This window comes from Pungitius pungitius, chromosome 3 (assembly GCF_949316345.1).
Source record: "Pungitius pungitius chromosome 3, fPunPun2.1, whole genome shotgun sequence".
In the NCBI taxonomy this organism is placed as follows: domain Eukaryota; kingdom Metazoa; phylum Chordata; class Actinopteri; order Perciformes; family Gasterosteidae; genus Pungitius; species Pungitius pungitius.
Window position 1 is genome coordinate 4227239 of NC_084902.1, and position 13300 is coordinate 4240538.

Consider the following 13300-nt stretch of genomic DNA (forward strand, 5'->3'; position numbering starts at 1 on the left):
ACGTCGTCATAGAACCTTAAGCCGTCTGTGCTTTAAAGAGCCGGAACCTGGCAGCTGCGGATGTGACTTTAATCCAAACAGCATCGATCTGCTGCGATGATCACGTGCTGCGTGGTTCTTTTTCTAATTAGTATTATGCATCTTTTTAATGCTTTGTTGTGAGGAAAAATGCGTTTTAACCTCCCCGACTCCCGTTTCCCCGCTGTCCCCGTTTTTATTGATGACATCCGGATGGAAATATTTAAGATGTGTTGTGCATGATTTTATTCACTTCTTCTTGACATCTTCGACTTCTTATGAAACTTTGTTGTGTGCTGGTTTATGAAATAAAAGTCTGTGGGTTTGAACAAAGATTAACTGGACAGTCAGTGACGTTTAAGAGGTTAAACAAACTTAAACTTGGTGATAATAGTGAAAAAAAATAATTTCCCCTAAAGGATTTGACCCTAACAGTGATATTTTTCTTGTCCATGAGTTATTACGTGTGTATTATAGAAAGTACACAATAGAATATACTTAATCTCGTCTTATGTTGTTGTGTCCTATTTTCCAGCTTCAGGCAACAAGAGTCTCATCAAAATGTTCTGGATTCTTCAACAAACCCTCTCACTTCTAATAACTCTGCATGTCATCTACTCAACTCTGGTAAGCGAGTATCTGCTTCATCCCAATACATACTTCATCCTGCTCTGTTTTATTGGAGTAGTTTAGTCATGTGCCATGTGCATATTTCTCCACGAACTTGTGGGGGGGGGGAAATGTGTGCTGCAGATGCAAACCATTAGTCTCATCTGCGAGCCGCGAAGTCTTTGCCGGTGACAATGCGGAGGACCGTCCCGATGGGTCCTCGCCCGGCTACGTTCTCGTCTCCCATTCCTGGCTCAGACCCTGCGCGGTTGCTTGTGACTTAGATTTACGCGGATGCAAACCACGCAGTTTGAACCCGCGGGGCTCATTGAAGCCTCCTCTCATCTCATCCCAATAGTATCAGACTTGTTTTCAAGAAATGTCCCCGGGCTCCCAACGGTTTTGAAAAAGAGGTTATGATGCACAGCTGTTCATTCCGTCTGCTCGTCCTGTTACGGACGACGACGGCGGTGATGATGTACAAGAATCTCTTAACTTTCCCTGAATGAATGTCCTCCTCAGATTCCCGCGGGGGCCGAGGAGGAGACCCGAGAATGCAGAGAACAGGAGTACAGGGACCGCTTTGGGAACTGTAAACCCTGCAAGCAGTGTGATGCAGGACAGGAGCTATCAAAGGTTGGAAACAAATCTGCTTTGGACTTGGTTGGTGTTTTATTACCGTACATGAATTACATTTTGCCCCGAGGTCCTGCTCTTTCATTTAAGGGAATTTCCCATAGAGCCAATAAAAAGAGAAGAACATTGTTTACTTGTTTGTTGAGGAAAAGGAAAGTGTAGTAACACAAGGGGGTCAACAACAGGTCAGTCGAAGGGACGACGTGGATCATTCCCGTGGAGTTAAACCATTGGGATGGTGAAAAAGAACGGACATCACTGTTTAAAAAAGTGTATCTCACCCAGGGAGCCAACGTTATTTATTACTTCCTCTCTTTCATGGCTGAGAACAGCCGGGCCGTTATTAGCTTTTGTGAAACACACCGACCCCTCTTTAATCAGTCACACCCATGCTTTTGACCTTCTGCAGCTGAATGGCTTCCATTGTTTTTTTCCCCCGTTGCGCCGCGTTCCAACTTATTGTCTTCACTGTTTGAAGCAAGCCATGCCTAAGCTTGCTGCTCCTTCGAACTGGCAACACCGTTTTTTCCACCACCCCAGCCCGCAGGTTTTTTTTTTTTTTTTTTGGTGTGTGCTTTGCACAAACAGCCCTCAGTGGTGTGGGCTGAGACGTTCCTCGGTGTGAAGGTGGACCCAAAGCGGTTCGTGGCGAGCGAGCGTGTTTAGAGTCGCTTTCGCGTTTTTGTTTATTTCGACGGTACGAAGCCAAAACCGTTTTCCTTCTTTCCGTGTTTGAAAATGGGACCGTGCAGAAGTCTAAAGGCAAGGACCCAGCAGCCACTGCAGTATTTAGAAAAAGTGTGATTGCATAACATTCTTAACATAAGCTAAATTATAAATGGAGCAAGTTAAAATATATCAAACCAATTTGGAAGATTTGATTGGCTTATTTTTCAAGTTTAAAGGCACACAGACACACTCCCGATATGATTGACAGGTCTTTCAATACTTTTTAAGTAATACACAGAGTAACAACTTCTATAACACGCCATTTGACTACTAAATAATTGATGGGCTTAACAAAACCAGAAAAGACTGCAAGCTAAATGGCTTTAATAGCACATCTAGATAACCTCATTTTCAGTAAGCCATTCGTTTACTAATTAAATGGCAGCTCGGCGTTCTCCGTGTATAAAAAGGCTGTAAAGCTGACTCTCAGTTGGGTTTAAACTCCACCGCCTCTTTGGGAACCGGTGAAAGAAAAAAAAAAAAAAAACCCTCTGCATCACCCTTGACATCTGTTGCACACGTGCATTTAAGTCCGGTTGCCTTTAATCTGGACGCACACTGACATGCACTCTGCAGGTTGGTAATGCGCTTCAGTGGCCCCCGTGTTCCTCTGCCAGCTCAGCAGGCATGAATGCCGCCAGCCACCCCGGGGTCCTGGTTAATAATTGGCCGCCTCATTCTTTTTGTGAAGGTAGCGGGATGCCGGCTCAGAGCGGCGACCCCCCCGGGGGCCCTGCACTCAGACAAAGTTTCCCAGAGGGGAAAAAAAAGACCCTCATCTGATCCGAGCTTCGGCGTAACCGAGACGATCCGTCCGTAGGAAAGGAGGGAGGCCGGCTTTTGGAGTCACTCCTGTGCAGCTGCCATAGAGACCCCAGAGGAATGTGGCCCGGTTTGCTCTGGAGGTTTGCCTCTGGAAGCCGCTCTCATGCAAGCTGACAAACATCAATTAGCCCCCTCGCACTCGCTGTAGCTAAAAGAACCACCCACACCGGGGGGGGGGGAACGTCCATTAAAGCAAATGATTCCTTTTCGGGCATATTTCATTCCAGGTCGCCTCGTCTCCTGACTTGTAGAGCGTGAAGAAGGAGTGAATTGGCCAGGCTAAAAAAAAAAAAAAAAAAAAGGCTGGACCGCAGCTTTGATGTGTCAACATCTTGTAGTATGTAGCAAGAGTGTAACATTTCCTCCGGCCACACTTCTGGGGCAAAGGGCTTTATGGTCCTGGCTGAAGAGAGGGACAAATGAGTGTGTGAGCAACATAGGGGTCAAAATCAGAGTCACCGCGGCACCATCTTTGTGTGTGTGTGTGGTTTGTGTGTTTTGTCCCCGATCGAACACAGCTGTAACTGCATTGTTTTCAGCGTTGTTTCATTACCAGATCAGATGACTGCGCCCCCCCCCCCCCCCACACAGACACACACACACACACCCTTGTGATTCCCTCCTAATCTCAGAAATATCTCTCCGTCTGAACATGCTCGAGGTCCCGGCCAGCTAGCCCCCCACCCCCCTCCACCACCCCCCCCCCCCCCCCCTTGCTCGCCTCCCCTCCCACACTACTGTTATACTTGGCAGTCTCACCCAAACGAGATCAGGAGATAGGGCATGGAGATGGGATTGTTTTCTTAGATGGCTTTGACTGGAAATCCACCCAAAAGTACATGCAGGGCCCGGATGACTTAAATGTTCATTTCCTCCATCTTCCTTAATTCCATAATCTTTTTTTGATGATAATATATATATTTCTTGCAGTTCATTTTTTCCTGACAATGTTCCCTGTGCTTTTTTTTCTCCACCTGCGTAGTTTGAATAACATACACAACGTGTGCACACCCTGGAAACATTGCCCTGTTGGTGTTGGTTGACGTTAGAGTTTATTCATGGGGAAATGCTTTCGTACACAAACATCACAGATCACGGCGGAGTGTTGTCTTCCTCCCGGTGCAGGATGTCGGGCTTTGTGAGCCCGGCTTAAAGAACAAAGGGATCCCTCCCTGATGATCGGTGCCGCCCGGATCAAAGAGGCACAAGTTGGCTCCGGCCTGCTTTTGTCTCAGCGCTCTGACCGCCCCCCCCATCCCGCCCCCCCATCCCGCCTACGCAGGTGCCCCACATCGCCGGGCCCCGTCCCTCATGTGGAAGTGGGTCAGGGACGTTCTGCGGGGCCTGCATCCCTTTCTTACGGACCGGTGCTGGGTTTGAGGGGCAGGAGCTCTGAGGTCTGAGCTTCATTCCCCTCAGAGAGGCAGCCCCCTCTCCCCTCCCCCCCCCCTCTCTCCCACACACCTCCAGTTTTCCCCGCTCCGCTGGAGAGCGAGGCCTTTTATGGCAAGTTCACAACAACAGCTGCAACAGTCCGTCCGTGGCCCGTCCTCTGGACTGGTCCGAGGGTCCGATGACAGGCGCGTTTGGACTCAAATCCTCATCTTCTGTCACAACTCCCGTCTCCCTATCGCATCGCGCTGCTTTTCCCTTTTTTATTCCCTGCCCGCCTGCTTCCCCAAATCCACCCCCCCCCCCCTCCCACCACCACCACCACCATATCAGACTCCTGTGCCCACATTCCAGCAGGACTGCATGCCCCGGCAGTGAAATGGGACACGGGCGATGAGAGAAGAGAAGAGAGAAGCCCTGTTTGGAGCTGGCCTTCACTTTAATGATATATGAGACCACCCCCCCCCCCCCCCCCCACACACACACACACACACACACTGGACGCTGGACATCAGGAAGGCAGCTGCTATGGGACTGATAATGAATGATCAATGTATGATGTCACCCCTGCGAGGTCTGTTTCACTCGGTGTGGGTGTTACAGTAATGTCAGCTGTCACGTGAAGGTCAGTTTCTCATTGAGGTCACCAGTCTTTCAACATAACCTTTAGGGATTAGGAAACACACTGGCAGAGCATTATGTATGCTTTTAGGGTCCATTTAGTTTGGATATTTGGTTCCTTTTGCCACAATTTTTTTTTTTCAAGAGTTTATCTGACCCGTAACTCATTTTTTGATATTCCCTCCAAACACAGAAGGTGTTTCTGGCTCGTTTCCTGGTGCGTCATCAGAAGACGCCTCCGCATTAGATCAGTCACACGCTAGTAGGAAGCTGTGCTTTTTTTTAAGTGCACTTTTCAATTGTTGACAAAAAGAGTATTCATCTCATTTCCTCTGTGCACGTCTCCATAATCCTCGGCCCCCCTCGCTGAAGCCTTTTTCCTTTTTGCTCTCCGGCCTCTCAATCGACGGGGGCTCTCATGGCGTGTAGCTTGCGGAGGGAGTCGCACACAAAAAAAAAAAAGCAGCAATAAACTAGCAATAATACAACAGTGGGTGTCCCTCGGGGGCCTTTTATCATTCAAATGCCTTCTCTGGGTCTGGCGGCGGAAGGCCGCTCGTTCACACTAAGAGAGTCAGGGAGATTATTGCCCCCCCCCCCCCCCGAGCCAAGATCATTCTTTAATTCCAGACCCCTCGGCAGTCGCCATTCAGGCCTTCTTTTCACCGGCTGCACAGCTCTGCAAACCCCCCCCCCCCCATCGACCCCTCCTCCTCTACCGGTGTGTTTTCTCCCTGTTAATCCCCCCCCAGGAATGCGGCTTCGGCTACGGAGAGGATGCCCGGTGCGTGCCCTGCCGCAGCAGCCGCTTCAAGGAGGACCGCAGCCCGCAGAAGTGCAAGCCCTGCCTGGACTGTGCGCTCGTCAACCGCTTCCAGAAGGCCAACTGCTCCACCACCAGCAACGCCGTGTGTGGCGAGTGCCTGCCGGGGTGAGGGCACGCGGCGCCATGTCCAGGAGCGACTTCGCGATGATCGGTCACACTGCCACAGCGCTACTGCACTGCTGCTTGGTTAATTATTTGCGCTGGTGGTTTAGTTGGTTAAGTTAATTTAATTTAACAGTATACTTTCTTTTGTGCATGTTGTGCTTTTTTGTATTTTTTTTTTACTTAAGTTTAGATGCTGCCGTAGGATTAGAAAAGTAACTCAATGTGTGAAACCATCTGTCCATCCAGCTACTGGTCGGATAAGGAAGAAAAACATCTTTGATATGTAACAACACAACAAACCGGATTTGTTCGGTGCTCCTTTGTTCACGACATTTGAAGGTTAAAATGTGTTGATTTGATGTGTCTTCAACAGATATTACAGGAAGACCAAACTGAGTGGCTTTCAGGACATGGAGTGCATACCCTGCGGTGACCCTCCGCCTCCTTACGAGCCTCACTGTAAGCACCTTTCCTTTCTTCCAGCTCCTCCAACAGTTGGCCTGACATCAGTGGGACATTCTCTGAATTGTTCCAATGAATACAGACTATTCATCCCCGCCCACAATAGAACTGATGGTTCAAGATGAAACAAGAGGGATACAATAGTCTGAAAGCAAACATCTCCAGCTACAGCACACTATTAAAGTCATAGCCAAATGCAATCAGAAGCAAACGCCAGGTTTCTGTGCCACAACAAAGCCAGTGCACACACACACACACACACACACACACACACACGCACACAAAACATGCCAGCACAAGGTCTTTGGTGTAACCAGAACTACAGACGTTAGAGGGTGGAGCGAGAAATAGTTCATTCACTACGTCTCACGGAGTCGAGCAGCAGGGCTGTTTGTGCAAACAAACGCTCGGCGAGCTTTTGAAAAGCTGGAACGGATTCCACCAACACGGTTCTGGATTCGCCAACACTGGATTTACGATAGCTCAAAAGGTCACTCGTTTTTTTGTTTTTTTTCGCCACTCGACTTGGATTAAACTTCTAGAGAAAAATGATATTTGTCTCGTTGTGACGGTTCAAGCAGCACAATTTATTTCCCTTTCTCACCAATCATGTGGCTATTAGCGTTAATACGCTACATCCCAGTGGGCTACGGAGCCCGTTAGCGCCCGCCTTTCCGGCCCAATTGAAGCAGTTCAGTACGACCTCGACCGCTTGAGGTTTGCACGTAAAAACCAACCGGCGGCTGAGCTTCAGTTTGGTTCGTTTTTTTTAAATTAAAATTTGTCAGTCAAGAAGTTTTTATTTTCACCGTCGTGCAATGAAACGTCGACCTTGAGACAACCTCCCCCCCCCCCCCCCTCCCCCCTCTTCCGTCCACTCCTCGGGTCCATCTGTGCGGCTTTTGATACCGCAAAAACAAAATGGCCATTGTTGTGTGTGAGGACAGAGCCGGTGGGTCGGTGGAGCGTTTCCAGAAGGTCCCGCTCCCTCCTGCGCAGGGTGGTGAAAACCTGAAGGGCAGATCATTGTAACAGGCCACACTGGCCCGGGGGCAGCAGTCCCTCTGTTCATAGTCCCCCCCCCCCCCCCCCCCGTGGCTTTCTGGAGCCGGGTGAGAAAGGAGATTGTGTTTTATGGATTCCTTCAGCCTCTTTAATGCGTTTCATCTGCTGGAGTCCTTCGGTGTGACGGCCGGACGTGGAAAAGTATCTCAGCTGACTCCGCTTCACGGAGCGATTTATTGTCCTTTGGCACATTGTTTTGCTTTCAGAGACCTCTCAGCCCAAATGTTTGGGTTTACTTCCTGTGAGGAATCGGCCGCTAACCAGCAGACGAACACAGGCCTCGGTGGGGCTTATTATCATTTATTATTATTACTAATTCATTCTTCTATTATAGTTCTTTTTTATTCATTTATTATTATTTATATATGGATATATATGTGCGATTGAATGCATATTCTTTTAACACGATCGTGATCATGGTCCAGTGACTCACTGTCTGGTAACGTGAAGAAATCATGACTTGTGTTCAGTTCTCACCTTTGTGCCTATTGGCGGTTTGAATGATGATCGGAGAGCAGATCAGTTCATCATCATGCAAACCGTAACCACAACATCACAGTAGCAGTTGCTGGTGGCGGTTGCTTGCTGTCGTCACGGTAAAAGAAGTGATGATCATAGCTGAGTTTTGTTTTTTTGACGTTAAAAATCGTTTCCAGCTGTTGCACTTTTAAATGGAGATGTACCTCCTTGGGTAAAACTGGTCAGAAATGCCTTTAACGTTGCCAAAGAGCTCCCGTAAAGCAACTAGAGAAGCCAATCTACAACAGACGTCCATTTGAGGACATTCTAACTAGTTAAAAAAAACAAAACGACTTAATCAGGCAGCATTTCAGGGAATAAAGGACGACAGGAGCTCACTGGAGACACCCAATCCCAGGAGCTCCTTTCAGGGACCTGAGCCTCTTGATTTATAGGATTCAGACCAACGTGCTGGGCACCATTATCAATGTCTCCACATTAAACAGAAAAACACAGTGTGTTTGAACTGACAGAAGTCAAAGCCCGCCCCCCCACCCCCCCTGTGAGGTGTAAAGAAGTGCTCCTTTTATTTGGAGCATGCGGCGTCCCAGTGAGTCAACAGGCAGGCCGCGGGAATGAAAGGCTGCGGTGGAGATAACATCAGCAGGTGAGCCGCTGTTTATCTGCGTTTGCTGCAGCTGCTGATAGCGGGCGGCCTTTGTGTGGCGGCCCGGGAGGATGCTCACCTTGGATGAGCTGACTTTGACCTTGGACGTGAGCTCAGACGCTACTCGGCGATGGCCCGCGCCGTCCGTCTTTGCGCGCCCTGCAGCAACTCACCTCCGGTCCCGAAAACCTGAGGGTAAAATGTACAGCGTGTCATTACGTTACCGTAGAGACGGTGCCTCGGTGTCTCTACTTTTCTGAAAGGTGAAATAAATGCTCTTATGTAAACTGGCAATCATTGAGAGAAAGTTGTTCTGATTTTTAGTAATTCCTGTAACAGTTTTTACAATCTGACATTGGTTTATTGACAAGTTATTCAAGTCATTTTGTTAACATTATGTACTTTGTGCTCATTAAAAAAACAAAATGCCCCCTTTACTTTGCTCTCTGAGTCAAACTAAGCTCTGTGCCTTTTCCTCCTTTTTTTCTTTCCTTGCGAGGAATGTTAAAATACCCTTATCCCCTATGTGGCTGAATAAAAACAACCTGCCCAAAGCTAAAGTAATGTTTACAGTGTGTAACAAAGAGCTGTTGGATGTGAAAAGGTGGAAACCAGTTCCCTTTATGATTAATGTAGTGAAAAGCAAACAGCAGGGCTCACTGAAAAAGGACTTTCTCAAACAAAAAGTCATTCGTTCTATTTGTCGTATTCATCAACAATCTCTCACACAATTGGTCCGTGGCCAGACGCCGTTAACTGGTTTCACCGCGTTGGACCAGCGTACTTTTGATAATCCAACCAATCGGACCAAAGGGTCATTTCTGATAATCTTCAGCTGCATGATCTCAGAGAGAAATGAGCCCTCAAATCAGGTTCATCCGTCTTGTATTGCTCGATGTTCTGTGTTCACCTCTTTGTGAGTGTATGAGGTCGTGCCCCCCCCCCCCTAGAGGAGAGGAGAACTTCAACAACGCCCCACCCACACACTAGTATCTGGCCCATTTCAGGAGCCCCCCTGGCATCACGTCTGCCTCTCCATGTCAGGCATGTGAGGAAGCCCTGGGGGGCGGGGCGGGTGGGGGGGGGGGGTCTGTAAATCATCTTCTGTGAGGGACGAGACGCAGGCAGATAAAAGGCGAACCCACCGCGGGCGTTTTTTTTTCTTTTTTTCTTCTTCTCTTTGAACTCCCCAGCGTTGGGCTCGTGTGAAGAGGTGCCTGGCTCGAGGGCGCCGAGGAACCGTCGCTCCTCACGTCACGGCACCAAGTACGCCGCAAATTTATAGAGAGTTAAATGGACTCTGTGAGATTCAATTTGAACTCTTAAGCTGGTGTTTGCATTGTCCCGATCTCGTCAGTGTTAAATCAACGAAGTGTTAGCAGTTTAACTTAAAGTGTCAAAAATAGATCTGCTCAGTGTTGAACACAACGTCGTTTAGCTGATGCTTTTTATCAAAAGCAACGTATGTTGCATTTTGAACACACGGTGGTTACATTTTAGCCCAGGGAGTACTTCATGTTTAGGAGTATTGCTCAGGGACACTTTGACATGGAGCAGCCAGGGGTTCGAACCAACAACCCTGTGGTTCCTGGTGCACCCTCAACGTGTAGTGTGACACTGTGCAGTTACATTTCAATCCTATCAAAGAGTTAGTTTAACTCTACTAAGTGTTGCAAATGAATCTGATCCTTGACACTGGATGATGACTCCAGCTCTTTCGTACTATTGACTCTGTGAGAGTTGAATCTTTTTTGCAGTGTGATTTCAACTCTTCAACACCGGAAAATGAACTCCAAGCATTTTGCTGTGTGGCTGCTCCTCGTCTCGGGGCTACTTTGAGACGCAGGGTGTTTTGTGTGTTTAAATAAAACCACCTCATCACGTTTAATTGACAACCCTCCCCCCTCCCCCCTCTTGTCCCCATCACCCCATCCCTCCCGTCTTCTCCCCCCCCCCCAGGCAGCGGGCGCGTGAACCTGGTGCCGCTGCCCTCGGTGGTGACCAGCCCGCGGGACATGGCGCTGGCCGCGGTCATCTGCAGCGCTCTGGCCACCGTGCTGCTGGCGCTGCTGGTCCTGTGTGTCATCTACTGCAAGAGGCAGCTGCTGGAGAAGAAGCCCAGCGGTGAGTCCTCTGCCACGTCTGCACATCTGCCACGTCTGCACATCTGTCCGAGGAGCGCCCGCCTGCTTAAATGTGAAGGATGGCTTCGAGAGGTTAAGGTGGTCCATTAAAGATGCATCCCGGAACAAAGAAGGACCAAACAAACACACAAAGACACTCATAGTGACAACAAGTAGAAATGTTTTATTTGCCGAGCTGCCGTTTGTGTGGAAAATTGTAGTTTTTGAAAAATGTATTTGTGTTATAATGTGATCGGCACTTACAGAGCGAGTATTTATAGCTAGATGAGATTTATCGCATCGCTCTTTTGTTAACAACACAAACCGAGGGCTGGTTCATCATCTGTCAGAGTGAAGCCTTCAAAAACGCCCATGTTGCATATTTGTGGGAACTTCTTTAATGATCGGCATTCCACAAGCCAAAAGCTTTTTACAGTAGTTAAAACGTCCCGCGGCAAACAATGAATCACGTTCTGCAGAGAGAGGAAAGAGTAACTCTTGTTTTTATTTATTTGTTATTAACGGTTTAAGGTGAATATATAAGTTTAATATTTTTCGCTCCGTACGAAAAACACCCGTCACCCAAACCTCTTCAAGACGCTGACGCGGTTGCTTTTTAAATTATACCAAAGAATTTTAATTGGCCTCATGGACCCGAGGGTAGTGAAGCATTTCCCAAGACATCAAAGTATCTTTCAGAATAAACACCTCGACTATAGCTGGGAGGATTTCACCTGTGAGCAGCTATTAAGAAAACACATAAGAAACGATTAATTGTTGTCCCACATAACTTTTATAAAGGCGTGTTTCATGGCAATTAAAAACATGCGACTGCTGGTTAGTCATTAAAACCATCATAATAACCAAAATAATTATATATATAATAACTTCTATGCTGGTTTTGGCAGCCGGTTGTTGTTGTTGTTGTTGTGTGTCTCGGTGATTGAGTGCACGGTGTGTCCTCAGCTGCCTCCCTGAGGTCTCAGGATTGTCCCTTCGGCGGCGCGGAGTTGTCCTGCCTGGACCCCCGCTGGCTCCAGGACCCCCCCCAGAGACCCTGCTGCCACTGTCACCTCGGCCCGCGGCCGCCCTGCGGTAGGTCCCGGGTCCCCGAGGCCCATCGCACCGCCGAAGAGGGGCAGGGAAGCGGCGTTTCGTTAAGCCGTGGGTGTGTGTGTGTGTGTGTGTGTGCGTGCGATGCTCAGGTCCGGTCCACCTGATCCCGTCTCTGTGCTGCGACGAGAGCTGCAGTCTGGGCCGCAGCCCCGACGACAGTCCCTTCCCGTCCCAGACGAGCCTCGGCGACGGGTGAGCCAAAAATGCGTGTTCTCGAGTCACAGACACCACGACGGCGCACACACACACACACACACACCCGGAGGTGATTGTTGTAGCTCAACCGGGTCCCTTTTCCTTCCGTTCCGCAAACCCCAGGAGCGTCCCCCGTGTCCCGGAGGGGGCGGGACATGATGCCGGCCGAGAGGACGGATGCGGGTCGAGGGGGCATTCGTCCGAAGCCGTGGCGGGTGCACCGGGTCTGGAAGGTGAGGCGTCCTGAATGATGCGCCCATACATAGCATACCATTCTATTCCTAACACGCTGTGTTAAAGAGAATTGGTTTCACGACATGATGTCGGGACATTTTAGGACCATCTTATCGACTGCCACTTTTTTATAATATACGTTCCAGCACATTTGGACATATTCTAAATACTGCGGCTTCGACAGCAGCTTCCATGTAGTGGTACTGATCACTGTGTCTGTGACCCTCCTCCCGCTCTCTTCCCAGCATGACATGGATGTCTTTGGCTCGTGTTCCACCCCGGACTCAACTGCAGCGGTCAGATCCCGGATGAGATTACTCTATAGCCCCCCCCCCCCACACACACACACACACAGACACAGATGAGCAGTGTGGCTGCAGCACGGCGTCCCTCGTCAGTCGGTCCAAATAGAATATGTGCATAGATGCAAACAAAAGCACTGCCGAGGTAAATCAAAGCGAGAGGGCAAAGGGGAGAGACACACACACACACACACACACACACACACACACACACACACACAGAATGTGACCTCACAGACCCAGAGGGTGAAATCGAATGAAGTTCAAACGTCGAGGAGTATCGACTTCTTACCGTCAAAGTGAATCAAAGTCTCTGCTCTGCGGCTTTCATTTTTACATCCATATGTAGAAGAACTGAACCACTGACCCAACAGCGGGTGTTATGAAGCTTTTGTGTAAAGGTAATCTGAGGTGTGAAGAAAAGTGTCAAAAGTTATGTTGCACATTGAAGACAATCTTGATATTATGGAACCAGTTAAAACAGGGAATGTCAAAGTGATCGATTTGTTGTAGATACTGTAAAATATTAAATAGATACATATTTTTGTAACATAGACATGACTGACAATTGGTTTGCTTTGCTTCCCACAGTTATAGTGTTGTTGGTTGTGATTGGTCACTTCCAAATGTTGTTTTTGTAATTAAACCACTTGAACAAGTTTACATACCCAGGAATTAATTTCCTCAGTTCTTTAATTGATTCTTCAAATCAAGCGTTTGAGTATTTCCATTCCACCGGTTTGGGGTTAAATGGAAGACATTTAGTGGCCGAGAGGCTGAAAGATCCCGCTTTTTTTTTTTGTTTCAAAAAATGTTACCGTGATGAAACTCAAGAGCTGGAACAATGAATGAATAAACAGAATGATTTGTAATGTGGATCCGACTGAAGAGTCATTTTTCATTATTTTCTGTTTTT

General features: G+C 48.3%; 1 protein-coding gene across 6 annotated transcripts in view; it reads left to right on the plus strand.

Moving 5' to 3' along the window:
* Positions 1-13260, plus strand: part of LOC119210103 (tumor necrosis factor receptor superfamily member 19-like) — a 22513-nt gene extending 9253 nt beyond the window's left edge. For all 6 annotated transcript variants that reach the window (XM_037459784.2, XM_037459764.2, XM_037459773.2 and 3 more), the window contains 9 exons: positions 554-645; positions 1150-1263; positions 5583-5761; positions 6135-6220; positions 10374-10538; positions 11504-11632; positions 11743-11845; positions 11972-12081; positions 12328-13260. In XM_037459784.2, coding sequence (XP_037315681.2) covers positions 580-645; positions 1150-1263; positions 5583-5761; positions 6135-6220; positions 10374-10538; positions 11504-11632; positions 11743-11845; positions 11972-12081; positions 12328-12332 — 957 coding nt within the window. In that variant the 5' untranslated portion in view covers positions 554-579 and the 3' untranslated portion in view covers positions 12333-13260. The remainder of the gene's footprint in view (positions 1-553; positions 646-1149; positions 1264-5582; positions 5762-6134; positions 6221-10373; positions 10539-11503; positions 11633-11742; positions 11846-11971; positions 12082-12327) is intronic.
* The last annotated feature ends 40 nt before the right edge of the window (positions 13261-13300 follow it).